This window comes from Puntigrus tetrazona, chromosome 9 (genome assembly GCF_018831695.1).
Source record: "Puntigrus tetrazona isolate hp1 chromosome 9, ASM1883169v1, whole genome shotgun sequence".
Lineage (NCBI taxonomy): Eukaryota > Metazoa > Chordata > Actinopteri > Cypriniformes > Cyprinidae > Puntigrus > Puntigrus tetrazona.
The window spans coordinates 4,872,487-4,888,476 of NC_056707.1; the positions used below are offsets into that span (position 1 = coordinate 4,872,487).

Below are 15,990 nucleotides of genomic sequence, written 5' to 3' on the forward strand. Positions count from 1 at the left end.
AAATATATATTTGTGTTATTTCATAGGATCTTTCACCATTTTTAAACAGTTTAATAGTTCAATGTCAGCTTATTATATGTGTGTGTATATATATATATATATATATATATATATATATATATATATATATATATATATATATATATATATATATATATATATATATATTTAGTTGGTAAGATTTATATTTCTTAAATTCTAGAAAAACAGTAACATTGAGAAATATTATTACAATTTAATACATGATAAATGTAATGGAAGCCGCTGCTGTTGTTTTTGGAAACTGTGACGTTTTATCAGGATTCTTTAATAAACAGAGTTCAGAAGAACAGCATTTTTTAAATATATTAATCTTTAGAAAGATTCTGAACGTGTATACCGTCACTTTGGATCAATGTAACATACGATTGCTGTATAAAAATATTGCATTGTACAGATACATATGCAGTCACATCCAAAATAAAAGTTTTTTTGTTCACATAATATATATGTGGTATATACACAGAACATACATACAGGTAAAAAGAAATGTTTATTTTGAATTGATTAATCTTTTGACAGAACTCTCTTTAGATGAAGCGTGTGTTTTACCGGAACACTTCTTTCAGCTGCTTGACTTTGTTGTCTGGGTACTTCTTAGTGCTGGCATCATCCAGGAAAGCTCTGGCATAAGCAAGGGGCCCAGCATTTACCTGAAGAGACAGGAAAAGACAGGTTCACAGATGTCACATGACATTAGAAAACGTGTGTGTGTGTGTGTGTGTGTGTGTGTGTGCACCTGCACGCTGATGCTGCCCTGTAGTTTGAGCTGCAGCTGGATCATGTCCACATCACTGCAGGAACACAGCTGTCTGATCTCCAGCACCTTCTTGCTCATCTCGTCAATCGCCACCTCGATGGGGTTCAGGTCCACGTGGTGCTGATACATGACCGCGATCCGCTTCTTCACGTACGGGAAACAGTGCGTGGCTGAGACAGAACCCAAGAGCACACATGAACTTGTACTGTTTTTAATTAGGACAATCAACACATTACAAACAGTTGTTAAATAGTCGTAATCATTCAGTGGTTTTCATTTGAACTATGATCTCTCTTATATGTGACCCTCAACCACAAAACCAGTCACCATTTTTCAAAATTGATATTCATCAGATACATCATCTGAAAGCTGAATAATCTTTCCACTGATGTATGGTTTGTTATGATAGGACTTGGCTGAGATACTTCTATTTGAAAATCTGAGGGTGAGAAAATGACCTTTAAAAGTTGTCCAAAAGAAGTATGATGAAGCATTTAAAAAGTTCATCTTCATGGACCATGATCTTTACATAGAGTCCTAAAGATTTTGGCATAAAAGAAAAATCTATAATTTTGATCATTTCTGGCTATTGCTACAAATATACCCCAGCAACTTTTTGTGGTCCAGGGTCGCATATTTGAGCTTCTTCTTTGTCTAAACGCCAGCATTATTCGACTTAATTGGATGCTTTTAAACAGTCCAGAAAGACTTGACATTACGCCGAGCATTAAATCAGAGACACGGAGGCTGTCTGGATCTGCTCTGTGAAGATAAGGCCTGTACTTTGTGATTGGGAGGATCAAATACCTGTCAAACAAGCCATCAGATCGAGCTGACACTCAGATCTTTATCACAGGACCGTCTGGAGGTGTCACTTATCTCCGTCTATGGTCTCTATGGCAGTGTGTGAGTGTGTGTACTCACTGGTGAGTATAGTCCTGCGTTTGCACTGCTCCTCTACGCCGCCCTGTTTTTTGCCTGAAACGGTGAACGGCATCTCAAAGACGAATCGGCGGATGTTGTGGCTCCTCTCAAAGTCCGTCTTTCTCTCCAGCAGCTCTTTCTCCTCCAGGAACGGGGTGACGTGAGTCACTTGGATGTAGGCGTATTTAGAGTCCAGATCCTTCGGATTGATCTGCACCAAACAGTACTGCAGTTTTAGCATAGGGAGTTATCTTAGTAGTGCTAGTTAAACTACACCGTTCAGTGCCGGTTAAATATGTCTGAACCTCTGCATCTCATGGCAATCAGAAATACTGACATCTTAAAATTTAGAAAATCTTCTATACATTTATAAAAAAATATATAAAAAAAAATACCAACTGCCAGGCAATGCATATTCTGAATGCGTGTTATTTATATATAATTTATATTAGTGCTGTCAAATAATTAATCCTGATTAAACATCCAAAATAAAACTTTGTGTATATATAAATACACACACATACAGCATATATTTCAAAAATGTGCATTTACATGCATAGATTAATATAAATAAATAATTATAATATATAAAAATATTTTTCTGAAAATATCTCTGTGGGTGTATATGTATATATACTTATATACACACATTTTATAAAAGAAAAACAAATGTATGCATGATTTAATGTATGTGACTTCAGGTTTAGCCACTCTTTACATAAAAACATGTTTGACAGATCAGTCGTTCTCTTCCTGTCTAAGTGTGCGTTTCATAACTGAACATTTCATACCTTGCCAGAATCCTGGATCATTTTGACATTCTCAGCTCCAAACTTGTCTGAATACAGTTTGAGGAGTCTTTGAGAGATCTCGGACAGCGGGGTGAATTTGGGCTCCTTATATACGTATTCTTTACCGTCTTCATCCTCGAAGAACCCCTAAAACAACAAGCGAACCCCAATCAATCAGATGAACCAAATCAAGCTACTTGCCTACTCATTTTTGAACACTAAGTCAGGCAACTATTTTTAACAGTTATCTGGCAATAGCGGGAAGAATAAAAACTGTGGAGAGTTGATGATAAATTCTAATTATTAAACAGGGATTATGATGACTTTTAAAGCACAACACACACGTATGACTAATGTTGAGTTTACCTCGTTCATCTCAGAGTCATTACACTGGTACTGCTAGAGACACCACAGCGACAGAAACAACTCAATGTCAGAAACACACTTCAGCTGTCCAACCAACACACAACTTTAGTCAGAAACTCTTTTTTTTGTAATTGTGCTCAACAGAGAAACAGGTTCAATGCTAACAATGTAAAGGTCACACTCAGCAGAAAATCAAACCTGGTATAATTGTTTTTATGACGGACAAACGTTTCAGAAGCACTTTATAAAATGTGATTGAGAAAGTTAGGGCGTATTTTTTGGCAACGTGTAAAAATTGTGGACTTTTTTGTCATTAATTACTCACCCTCACGTCGTTCCGAACCCGTAAAAGCTTAGTTTTTAGAGGATATTCTCCAAAATGGAGCTATTATGGAAGCAAATTATTGAATAAAGTCGTTCAAAAGTATCCTTGCTGTTTCATAACATTCAGATTGAATCACTGAAGGCAGACGCAGCATTCAGACGATGTTTTTTATACTACTCTTGACCTTGACAGTGTTCATTACTTGGCAGTCAATGGGACAGTCACAAGCCTACTGGTTTTCATCCTATATATCATGAATTGTGTGCCGAAGGAGGAGGAAGCTTTTACGGGTTTGGAACGACATGAGGGCAAAGTGATTAATGACAAAATGTTCATTTTTGGGTGGAGCAACCCTTTAAGTCTGGTTACTGGTAACCATTTAAATGTAAAACAATACATACAGTACATACAATACAGTTTGGAAGCTGACCGTTTTAAAATGCAAACTTTTTTTTAGTGAAAAACAATCAATCGATCGATCAGATAACACAATATGCCAGTTATTCACATTTCTGCCAACATGTGCTGCCAAAAGACATTACATATTTTGGCAGATATGTAAATACTGAGAGCAGTGAGAGACATACACTACCAATGAAAAACAAGTGTACTTTAGCATACAAAAATGTTATACCTAGACTAAACCATGTGCAACTGCAATTAAATTAAAATGTTTTGTAGATTAAATTTGTACTAAATGCAAGTAGCTGAACTTTTTTTGACCCATTTAAAATGTTGGAACTTTTGTAATTTAATTTCATAATTATTAACTAGTACCGACAAGAATTTCTAATACTTTCAAGTGAAATTTTGATATTGCAAAGCGGACCTTTAAAAAGTCTATTTAAGTTAAGAATCAGTCATGAAAGTGTCTCTCTTTTTAAGTACACTGTAGTGGCCTTCTACTTCATTAGTACTATATTATCTGCAGGTTCAGTCTTATTTAAATTGCAACCAAAAAATCTTGTTGCTGATCAAAAAAAGTTCATGGACATTACCAACCAGTGTTACCAACCAAATGCAAAACACGCATATGTGCACGAACAAAAAGGTTTAAGAAAGTCAGTACAGCAGCAGATACAGGAAAACACACCAAGAGCAAGCTCAAAGCGTCTGTCAGCAGGGCAATACTATCGTTTTATTCGACCAGACTGTAACCAAAGCCGTAGATAAAACACGAGGCAGAAGTCCGGTAGTCTCGGTTAGGCCACAGAAAGTTAATCTCAAACACATAAAACTTACCGCTGCCTTCAGACAGTGAACCAGCAGAAACATAATTCACGTGACAGATAAACACAGACACAATAAAGAGTGATTACAGAGCTCGTCCTGATAAAGACATGATGAGTGAAGCTGATGGGACTCACCTGACCGAAGAACGCTACTCTGAAATAGGTTCCCAGCAAGCGTTTGCCCGTGTGCATGACCTCTGTGACCTTACTGTAGGCCCGGTGCAGGGTGTCATAGAGGTGAGCCAGCCTCTGCCACAAACACATCAGCATTTGATTCAAAGGTGAGCTTCCATTTTTGTACTAATGTGTGTACTGTTAGCCGTCCCTGACATTCAACACACACTTCTGTTTATTCTGCGGTGAGTGTTAGTGCTGTACCTCAAAATCTCTGCGCTTCTCATAAATGGGAATGATGAGTTTGTAGATGTCAGAGATGAGCTCATAACGCTCTGCTTTCCATAAACCATCAGCACATTCTTCCAAAAGCTCCATCAGGACGTCCTACACACAGACAAACGTACACAAACATTTAAAAAATTACCTTGCAGATAGAAACAGTATTTAGTCTCCCTTAAGCCTTACTGAATGTCTCCACATAAATGCAAATACTCAAATTCTGACTAAATTCACTTTTCCCTATAGTTTTTGCTCAATAATCACAATTTCTTCAGAGCAGTGTTTTTGTACCACTGTACTATATATTTTTTCAAGTCTAACAGTATTCATTTACATAAACTGATTAATCAAATGTAAAATATTAATCAAAATGTAAACTTGTTCTATTTATGACGTACTGATAGCTCAAATGATTGGCAACTGGTGCTTTGTGATAGTGTAGATAGAGTTTGGGGCCGTTCAAGCCTAAAAACGCAATTGGTATAATTCACACGATCGGTAGCATATACTAAACCTCGCACATCCTGCGATGTGACTATTGGATGCACAATTGCGATATCGATGCTGAACCGATATATCGTGCAGCCCTACATGTCAACCGATTCAATGCAATTCATCACATTCAAAATACGTTTGTCTTTACATAATGCATGTGTGTGTGTGTGTGTGTGTAAATTAATATGTATATATAAAGACACACACATACAGCATACACTATTTTGGAAAGTATTTGCAAGTGTATTTTTATATTCATATTATGGTTGTATATTATATTTATATATTATAGGATTTATATGTTTTTCTGAAATATATACATGCATGTGTTTAACTGGTTGACAGTTTCTAGCGTTGGTTAACTATAATAAGCTCTGAAGGCTGTTGATTGATCTTATATTGTTTTATCTCTCAGTCAAAGTGCAGGGATGATAAGCTCACTGATAGCCACCATCAGTTTATCGCTTCCCTCTTTTACTGTACTAATATTAAACTAAATCAACACCGACACTCTATAATTCTGTATCTTAACCTGCTATGAAGTGACGAGACTAATTATTTGATTTGCTGATCAAAATATGACGCCTGAAGTGAAATCTTACCGTTCTAAAACCTTCAACATCAAAATTAAATATTAAACATCAAATACGTCCTCGGCCTTGATTGGTGTAGCGCCAATCAGACGTTAGTTACCCGTTAGGAGATTCATATATGACTTCTTCTCCTCTGATTTGAATGAACGACAGATATTCACCTCATTAAAGTGAACGTCCTGCATGCCCACGTCTTCCATCATGGACGCTTCTTCATCGATGTTTGGTGTGACCACTCTGAACGCAGTACAGCCCTGTTTGAACGTGCCTACACACACACACACACACAGCCATTACACTAGTTGTCCTGAAGAGACGCCGTTTAAAAAACCAGCCAGATGTGTGATCATGTCTGGCAGAAAAGGTGAAAGATAACTGTTCGGGAGCGAGTCCTGTCATTTAGCATTTTAATTCTTAGATCTGCAGCGAAACGTGAGCGAGATACCGAGTGATAACGTCTATCAACAGACACGGGGAAGAGAGAGATATGAGGAGGTGAGAAGAGAAACATGACTGATAGTGAAACTTTCCACATACTACACTATAATCATTAAGAGCAATTACCTGAAAAAACACTTGACCTGTCCTTGGTGGTTAGGACTTAAAAACTAACTCAAGCATTCTTGATACAGACCAGAATCAAAAGGAATCATAAACTTTACAAGAAGCAAAAAAATAAACAACTTTGCAATATTGTAGGGTTATGTGTATTAGTGCTGAAATACCGTACATAATTAAATTACCTCAAAAATACTGTGAAATGTTTTTAATTGAAAATAATAGAAAACTTTCATCATTTCGACTCTCTCTTTCTACAACAGAAACAATAAACTAAATCTATGTGTGTGTATATAGTTTTTTTAATACCATTTTAACCATAACTTATAATCTACTTCCATTTAAAAAATGCTTTGGATAAAGTCTCGTTCTCAACAATGCTGCATTAATTGACTATTTTATTTGTACCAAAAAGTATTTATGATATAAAACTGCATTTTCAGCATGACCCTTAAATAAATCTAACACACTGATTTTTATTATCAGTGTTTTGGGGAAACATTTATACAAACATTTTTTCAGGATTTGTTTTTAACATTTCAGTTTTTAATTTTCTTACTGGGCCCAAACTTTTGAACTCTAGTGTAAACATCTAACCCTGTTACTAAATTGATCAACAAGTATTTTTATGTGATTTATGTGATCGATTTTTATTTCAATATTTATTGAAAGTATGCTATTAGTTGTATTTCAGAGATGCTTAGTACGTTTATTAACAAATATTTAATATCCCAGTGGAAAAATACTCCTAGAATTCTCCAGTATGTCACTATTGTTCTCTAAATCTCTAAAGCTGACAATCCCTAGTCCACGAGATCCATTTTCCTGCAGAGTTTAGCTCAAACCCAAATCAAACACACCTGAGCATGCTAATCAGTGTCTTCAGGATCATTGGAAAATCACAGGTAGGTGAGTTTTATCAGGGTTGGAGCTAAACTCAGCGGTGCATTGGACCTCCAGGGTAAGATTTGAGGAACCCTGCCCTAGAATATAGTAGCATCATGCGTGTGTGTGTGTGTGTGTGTACCTTTCCTCCTCAAGTACTCGGCCACCAGCGCTGCTACATGCACGTAACACATGGCTGCCTGAAAAGAACCAAAGCCGAGAACATGAGCCCGACAGCGTTAAACACACTTTAAGGTGTGTGTGACGGTGTGCGATGTACCTCAGACAGGTCTCCGTTCTTCACGTGGATACGGGCCATGCTGTCCAGCCACGTCTTGCGGAGTTCAGGAGTGCTGGCGTAGGACTTGGCCAGACTGTACTGCAGGTCCACCAGCATCTCGGGGTCTCTCTCGTGCTCCTTCATCTGAGCCGTGGCCATCAGAACAGTGCGGATCTTCTTGGTCAAGTCTTTCACATCAGATGGGAACGCTGTGTTCTGTGAGAGAATGAGCGACTGTGTGTGAATGTGTAAGTGAACCAGAACAAGCTAAATCTAGATCCAGATCTCTTTTTTAGTGCATCTGTAAAACATAAAAATGTCTTTGTTGTTAGCGAGGTCCAATTGTCTGAAATAACTACTGACAATGCAGGAAAAAAAAAAAGTTAATCTTGTAACATTATAATTATATAATTAGTGCTGTCAAATGAGTGGCTTTGTTTAAATAAAAACAAAGCATGCATGCATATGTATATATTAAAGATTTTTTTAATGAAATATTTATAAATATTACAATTATATGAATATATATGCATGTACATATCTGGAAATATTTTCATAAATATATACATGCATGCATGCGTGTGTATTTATATATACACGTGACAAACATACCCAAAATATTTTGGATGCAATTACTCTCAATTAATCTTTTGACAGTACTAAGTATAATAAATACATTTTTATTATACTTTTTTAAAAAAGAATATTTAAATATCTGACCATTTGTACAAAAAAGTTCACAAGTGACATTTCAAAATTCTTAAATATTAAAACTACCCGTTTTTTTTTCCAACAAATCAATATCAATGCCTTTTGATCCTACGGTTTGAAAAATTAAGCAAAATACAATGTTGTCTGTTCCTCGAAAGCTAATCAGACACACCTGATCTCAGGATCTAGCATGTGCTCGTGAGTGAATATAAAGTGAACTAACTTTGATAGTTTTGTCACTGTTGGCACAGTTGTTGATGACTGACAGCGACTGCTGGAACCTCGTCCCTCCTATCCCGATGACGTCAGCGATCAGCTGACTGACGCCAATCACCACCTGACAAATCACAGCATGACATCGCTATGACATCATCACACGCCGTTGCCACTGAATCTGTAAAGGCTGGATGAAATAATCCAGACATATGCAAACACTGCGCCAAACGTGGTATTTTTCCACCTGCAGGTGTGTGCGGACGAAGGATTTGCGTCCAGTGTAGTCGAAGTTGCTCTTCATCAGGAAGTAGAGCAGATGAGCCGCGTCGCTGCGGATGGAGCTCAGTTTGGAGTTACAGCACTTCAGGATCTCGTAGCAGAAAGACGCACACATATCCGCACGGCCCTCGAAAAACGTACATGGAAACTGGACACACGGGAAAACAGCAGCATGAACAATCTTCACAATTTGGAATGACATGAGGGGAAGTAAATCTATTTTTTACACATTGGATTCTATTTTTTTTTTCCTAAATTGCTATATATGTTTGCCAAATTCAGTTTTATCCATTTTAAATGATCTGGATTTCAGTTAGGTCTATCCAAAAGCATGACAAAAACTTTAACGATAAATCATTTTAATTTCTTGAAAAAATCTTAGGGTCTTATTGTCAAAATGTAAAAATGTTCTTTTATTATCAACAATGGTGTTAAATCAAATTGTTTTGATAATTTGAAAAAAAAAAAAGTGCTGAGCAACAGAAAGTAAAAAAAAGGTTTTAATAATTGTATTATTATGTAATGTTGTAATAAGATGCCGATTTAAAAATCACTTTCAAAATTTTCACATGCTGCAATTTGATTAATTGTAAAAAAAAAAAAAATTGTGACATTGTGATTTGACTGGATTCTTATTGATGATTTTAAAATTGTAAGGCCTATTAAATGATTTTTGGATGCACCGTCCCTTAAGAAGACATTGATTGATGTGCTTGTTCTATTGTCACACTCACCTTATAGATGAAAGTGCGAAGAGAAGTGAAGACCTGCTTGAGGGCCGTCTCTGATTGGTTGATTTGTAGGAAGCATAGATGAACCTGAAAGACCTTCTTCATGAGTGGATTGTGGCCGTGATCCAAACTCAGCTGAGTCTGAGAGCAAGCACACACACACATACACAGTCACTTTCATTGAGGAAAAAAGCGAACAAACACCACTCACGACTGCGGGTGACTGTGATGATGATGATTATGATGGCTGATGTCTGACCTTAAAGCCCATGATGAAGATGCTCAGTGTGTCCAGAACTGTTAGACAAACTTCTGTGGCAATATTTCCTTCCAACAGAGACTGATTCAACACATCAGCATCTGAATGACTGTAATCTACAAACACACACACACACACAAAGCGCATCTTAGAATTCTAAGGTTCTATCTGACATTTGTCAAAATGTAGTTATTCACATATTCTTATTCTGTGACATCGTATTTATATTATGTGATGTTTCTTTTGTAAGCTGTCAACAGGTTTGGACAAAAAAACTAAAAGGGTTCTATCTACAAAAGTCTCTGGAATGCAAAAACTTTGAAGCTCAATCTCAAAACTGCTTAGAATACAGATAGAACCTTATAATTCTAAGGCAATGCAATGTAGAAGGGTCTTATAACAGCTGATCTGGGCTCAGCTCTATGTCCTGTTTGGTCAGAGTAAAAGTAAATGAGTAAAACAAATAGGTGCGAGTGAAAAATTAGAATGTTTTATGGCTGTCGACAGATTTAATGCTGTTAGCATTTGAAATGATTGAGATTTGCCTATAAATTCCATTAAACTTGTCCTTTAATTAAGAGATTTTATTTCTTCATCAGAACAGATTTGGAGAAAGGTAGTATCTCTCCTCACTGGCACTTTCCCCTCTGCATTCAAGAAGGCTCGGGTAAACCCTCTGCTCAAAAACCTACATTAAACCCTTCACTTAATGATAGCTACAGACCTGTCGCTCTCCTTCCATTCATAGCTGAAACACTCAACAAGTGGTTTTCAATCAGGTATCACCGTTGGTTGCTAACCAGTCAGTGGCCACTCAACCGAGACTGCTCTACTCTGTCACTGAAGCCTTGGGATTGCTGAAGCTGATTCCAAATCATCTGTTCTCATTCTGCTGGATCTGTCTGCTGCTTTTGACACGGTCAATCATCAGATCCTCCTGTCCACTCTCTCATCACTGTACAGCACAGGTTCTCCACTTCTCTGGTTTAAATTCTGTGTCCCTGGTAGGTCTTTCAGGGTGGCCTGGGGAGGAGAAGTATCCAAAACACATCAACGGGTGACTGGGGTTCTTCAGGGATCGGTTCTCGGACCCCTCCTCTTCTCCACATACACTACTTCACTAGGTCCCATCATACAGGCACATGGCTTCTCCTACCACTGCTACGCTGATCACACACAGCTTTACCTCTCTTTTCAACCAGATGATCCAACCTTAGCTGAACGGATCTTGACATGGACGACAAACATCACCCACAACTCAACCTGGTAAAGACTGAGCTTCTTGTCTTTCCAGTCACTTCAACTCTACCGTATGACTTCAGCATTCAGTTAGGCTCATCAACAATTACTCCAAGTTCAGTCAGAAAGCTTTGTGGTGCAGATGACACAGAACAGAGTACACAGTTTGCATTCAGCAGATACTCTCTAAAATGTAGACATACAGAGGAGATGAATTGTTGAATAAAGTTATTCTTTTTTTTTTCTTAGCATACAAAAAGTATTCTCAGCGCTTCATAAAATTCAGACTGAATGACTGTTCAGACAATGTCTTTCATATGTTTCTGAGTCTTGACAGTGTTACTTGGCAGTTAATAGGACAAAACATCTTACATTTTGCTCCAAAAGGAACAAAATTTTCATTTTGGATGGAGTAACCCTTTAGGTTTTTCACTAAACAAAGTTTTATTACGGACCAGAAGCAACGGTGTGAAGTTAGAATGTCCTAATGATGGATTTCTTCATTACAAAGCTTCATTACAACACTTTTCACTTCACAAGATGTTAACGGATGAACTGAACTCCAAATCTGTTCTGGTGAAGCTACATCTTGAATGTCCTGAGGCTGAATATATTTCTCGTTTTCATAAATTTTCTTAATAATAATTTAATCTCATGAATTAAGCCCAATTCTTTGAGTACCAAATGTTAAAACTGAGGTTAGCCTTAATTTCTTGTCTTTGATTCCAGCACTAACGAGAGCTGCAGATACATGCAGCGTATGTCTCACTGTGGTTGTAGGTGTAAGAGTTGTCCAGGCTGTTAAGCTGTTGTAGTCTCATATGCAGGGCTCCTGTCCTGCTGCGGGACACAGGAAGAGTCTGAGAGCGGCGCTCGTGAACCACCGGCCCTGATCCCTCCAGAGTCCTGACCACAGAGTCAAATGAAACAGGAACTTCAGAAGCCTCTATCAAGAGCTCATTAAAAAAAAATGATCTTCTGTCATGATTATGAGTGGTTGTCTGATATGAGTTTGTTACTAACTGCTGTTGGTATCTATGAAACAATAGCAGAAACATATTTAGTGGTGCTTAAATGATTTAATTTATTGTAATCAACGTTCACAAAAATATATTAATATAATATTATTTAATGGACATGATCTAAAACGAACAGCTGTATTTTTAAACTAACTTTAATGCAAAGAATAATAAAGACTGAAGCAGATAATTTGCTCATTTAAATGTAGTTTTTTTTAGGACCTGTAAAGTGCTACCTATATTTCTATTATATTATTCATGGAATAAATATGTTTTATAAAAAAAGAATATAAAGAAATAAAGATATTACCTTGCAATGTGTCTCTTTCCCATGTATCTGAACTGATGAAGACACACTCTGAAATCAGAGGACAAACAAGTCAGGAGAGAGTGTGTGTGTGTGTGTGTGTGTTGCGGAGGTGCAGCACTTACTCGAGCAGACTGAAGAAATTCATCAGGTCTGTGGGTGAAGCTTTATTCCAGTAGTTGAACAGAGCATCTAACGCAACAAATATATTGGTCAAACAAAAGACTACTATAATGAAGGCGGAGTATATAATCTCAGCTGAGTGTGTGTGTGTGTGTGTACCTTCAGACATGCTCTTTAACACGTGCATGAAGCACATTAATATGTTCTTCACTTCAGATTGGTCCAATTTATCACAGCGGAGCAAAGAGCTGCCCAGAACCCCAGCGACATGACACTGAGACGGAGAAAACCAGATCAGACGTTCACAGACCACGACACCGCTCACACTTCTGGACACTTAAGTCATACTTGTCTGGAGATCTTTGACCGTATCAGTGTTACCTGGTATTATTTTTGCACTATTTATATTGGTCACACTCTATATTAAGTGGCCTTAAATACTGTGTGCTTCCATAAAAAGAAATAAGTACTATGTACTTATTGTGTTGGTATTATATTGCCAAACACTTCTGCTGTTGAGGTGGGATACTGGTAAGGTTAGAAAAAGGTTTGGTGGCATGGGTCGCTTTAAGGGTGGGTAAGGGGTAAAGGTGTAAGGGGTGGGTCAACAGTCTAATTATAAAATGTAGGCAAAAAAATATATAATTACAGATTTAATTAAATGTGTATTTTTAAAAGTGCAATGTAAATACATGTACGCAATAAGTGCACTGTATCAAATTAAGTACAAATTAGCTAAAGCCACCTAATATAAAGTGTTATATTTTAAATTAGATTTTACTTTGTTGTTGATATTTCTTTTTGTTTCTAGTTTGACTTTTTAACATTTCTTGCATTTCAGCACTTCCACTTGAATTTTTAAGAGAAATTTCCTTTTATTTTAACCTTTACTATTTTCAGTTTCTAGGTAGAATTTTTATATAAACAATTCTTTTTTGTGCTATCATTTTGAATTAAATTATAATTGATTTGATCAACTGAAGTGTTGCTTAAGTGTCCAAATGCTTTTTTGGGGCAACTGTGAATACACACTCAGGCAATTATAGGCACACACACACATGCACATTTACTAACACACACACAAAAACAAAAAAGAACAATAATATAATAGCAGTAATGCACTGCACGCACTCAAAACTGGAGGGGCACAGCTCTACACACACACACACACACACACACACACGCTAATGTATCTACCATAACACAGTTCTGGCCAGAATATGTCCCATGTTCCCCTGCCAGCAGATCCTCACTGAGACAGCAGGGTGTGGAAACTATGAAACCCACAAAATACTGTGTCTGCTTTTTCACTTAATCTATCATGTGGCTGTTTTTGTACTAATTGAAATGCAACAAAAGGAAATAATATCAAAGTGAGATCATTTAATGCACCACAGCATTCCTGCAGGCAACAGATTTACTGACTCAGCTTCCTGTGACTGGAAGCATCAGCTGTGGATTTAGGCACAAGATCTGCCCTGTTACGTCTACTAAACACAGACGTGCTGACAGAAATGTCTGCTTCCCGCTGGAAGATATCTTAAAGAGGTCATATCATGACACAGAGTTAGATATATTACTTATAGGGTCTAAATTGCAAAACTCTAGACCAAAAGACACTTGAAGGAAAAAATATTAAGTCACCATAAGCCTCCATATTCAGCATCCATAACTAAATAATGTGCATTTATTTAATTTAATTACCGACATGCTCAGATCATGACATCAACACAAGATCATTGGCTTTGTAAAAGTCGTTGCTCACAGTTTTACAAAGTCATGGTAGGATTTCAAGGAAATGCATGTTCCCGATTATTATCTATCGTTTGATTATTAAATCAGGTTTATAGCAGGGGTTAACAGCGATTACAGAGCATTAATGTAAATGAAGGACAGGGTTGAGTGTACTGTGGTCCCCCCACCACACAATGATTGACAGGAGGAGGACAGGAAGTCTTTATTCTCTCTAAGCACATGAGCTTAATTGGTTTATAGCAACCCCACCTGACTTTAAAGGCCAATATTAAGAAGAATTCACAAAAACATATATATCAAATTGTTAAAAGTAAAAAAATAGCCTGCCTTCTGTTAAACACAAAAGACATTTTAAAGAACCAAAACGTTGACGGTAGCCATTGACTTGCATAGTATTCTTTTCAGTCTATGGCTATTGATGTTAAAAAACGTTCTTCAAAATATGTTCTTTTATGTTCAACAGAAGAATGAAACTCATAAAATCTTGGAACTACTTGAGGGTGAGTAAATGATGATTTTGGGGTCAGCTCTGCCTTGTACAAGTGACCCTTGGGAAAAATAAAAAGGCGGTATGACCCCTTTAAGGCAGTCAATGATTATCTTCTAGCTAAGGGAACAGAGGATCTGTAAAGCAACACGCACACACAGAAACACCAGTCTGGGACTGTGTAAGGTGAGAGGTCAGAGGTGAGCGGTAATAGCAGGGCTGCAGGGCAGGGGTCAGAGGTCAGCGCTGATGTAATACTTGTGTAGGGTGTGTGTGTTGCTCAGACGGCGTAGACAGCAGAGAGAAGTCCATGGTCTGGCGTTTGAGACGTGCAGAGAGCGGAGTGTCCTCTGAGTCAGTAAAGAAACGCAGCACGCTGGCCGAGTGACGGCGAGTGAAGCGCTCCCGCTGAACGCAGCGACAGCAGGAGACACACAGCCACAGGTTAACACACACACACACCACTGGGATAAACATACAAGACTACACACACACACACACACACACACACTGTGTGTACATAACATAACATAAAACGTGATAACATTCCACCATAAATAATGTACACAAAAATGTCAGTCAGGTCATGTGAGCAGTACCTTGTCTAGGGGGTGTGGCTTGTCAATGCTGCGCTCTGATAGGCCGTTTCCAGAGTCGGTGCTGATAAGAGAGCTGCGTGAGTCAGTGTGTCGTACAGAGCTCACGGTCGGAGTGTGAGGAGAGACTGACAAACACAAAACACATTAATGGACACAAATCACTCTCTGATTACACAGAGATAGGAAATAAGAGTCTAAAAGAATTGTAATGGGACAAACAAACTTGTTTCTGTAAAACGGTCAGATAGTGCCTGGTTAGGACGCTGTGTCTCACCTGTTCCTGAAATCACTCCAAACACCTCTTTATGCAGGCTGCTGTCCACCGGACTGGCTGTACTTTTTGTAGGGGTCATCATGACATGTTCATCACGGCCATTCTGAAACGATACGAACAGAAAGCGCTTTAAAAAGCAGCCTGATAAACCCGCTACATTTATTATTGCAATTTGTACTGTATTATATTAACGTATTTTTTACTACATTTGCAACTTATTTGTTTTCTGATTAAAAAAAAACTATTCAAAAATCTTATATTGATATTAATTACTGATATTGAAATCTCACCACGGTTGCATTTAATCAAATAGCATGTAAAGTCACTATAAGTCTATATTGTAAAAT

The 15,990-nt window shown here is 37.5% G+C and overlaps 1 protein-coding gene across 8 annotated transcripts in view; it reads right to left on the reverse strand.

The window, feature by feature from the left end:
• zmp:0000001200 (dedicator of cytokinesis protein 9) overlaps window positions 1-15,990 on the reverse strand; it is a 51,365-nt gene that overhangs the window by 2,295 nt on the left and 33,080 nt on the right. For 2 of the 8 annotated variants that reach the window (XM_043248849.1, XM_043248848.1), the window contains exons 33-52: window positions 15,644-15,746; window positions 15,370-15,494; window positions 12,688-12,802; window positions 12,531-12,597; window positions 12,409-12,456; window positions 11,849-11,985; window positions 9,841-9,956; window positions 9,585-9,722; window positions 8,816-8,998; window positions 8,579-8,692; window positions 7,645-7,860; window positions 7,507-7,564; window positions 6,083-6,189; window positions 4,816-4,938; window positions 4,573-4,686; window positions 4,448-4,453; window positions 2,515-2,661; window positions 1,724-1,934; window positions 779-969; window positions 592-692 (exon numbers count right to left, since the gene is read on the reverse strand). In XM_043248849.1, coding sequence (XP_043104784.1) covers window positions 592-692; window positions 779-969; window positions 1,724-1,934; window positions 2,515-2,661; window positions 4,448-4,453; window positions 4,573-4,686; window positions 4,816-4,938; window positions 6,083-6,189; window positions 7,507-7,564; window positions 7,645-7,860; window positions 8,579-8,692; window positions 8,816-8,998; window positions 9,585-9,722; window positions 9,841-9,956; window positions 11,849-11,985; window positions 12,409-12,456; window positions 12,531-12,597; window positions 12,688-12,802; window positions 15,370-15,494; window positions 15,644-15,746 — 2,420 coding nt within the window. Of the gene's footprint in view, window positions 1-591; window positions 693-778; window positions 970-1,723; window positions 1,935-2,514; window positions 2,662-2,880; window positions 2,914-4,447; window positions 4,454-4,572; window positions 4,687-4,815; window positions 4,939-6,082; window positions 6,190-7,506; window positions 7,565-7,644; window positions 7,861-8,578; window positions 8,693-8,815; window positions 8,999-9,584; window positions 9,723-9,840; window positions 9,957-11,848; window positions 11,986-12,408; window positions 12,457-12,530; window positions 12,598-12,687; window positions 12,803-15,028; window positions 15,179-15,369; window positions 15,495-15,643; window positions 15,747-15,990 lie in introns of all 8 variants that reach the window. The other 6 variants (XM_043248851.1, XM_043248850.1, XM_043248844.1 and 3 more) reach the window with 5 other exon arrangements.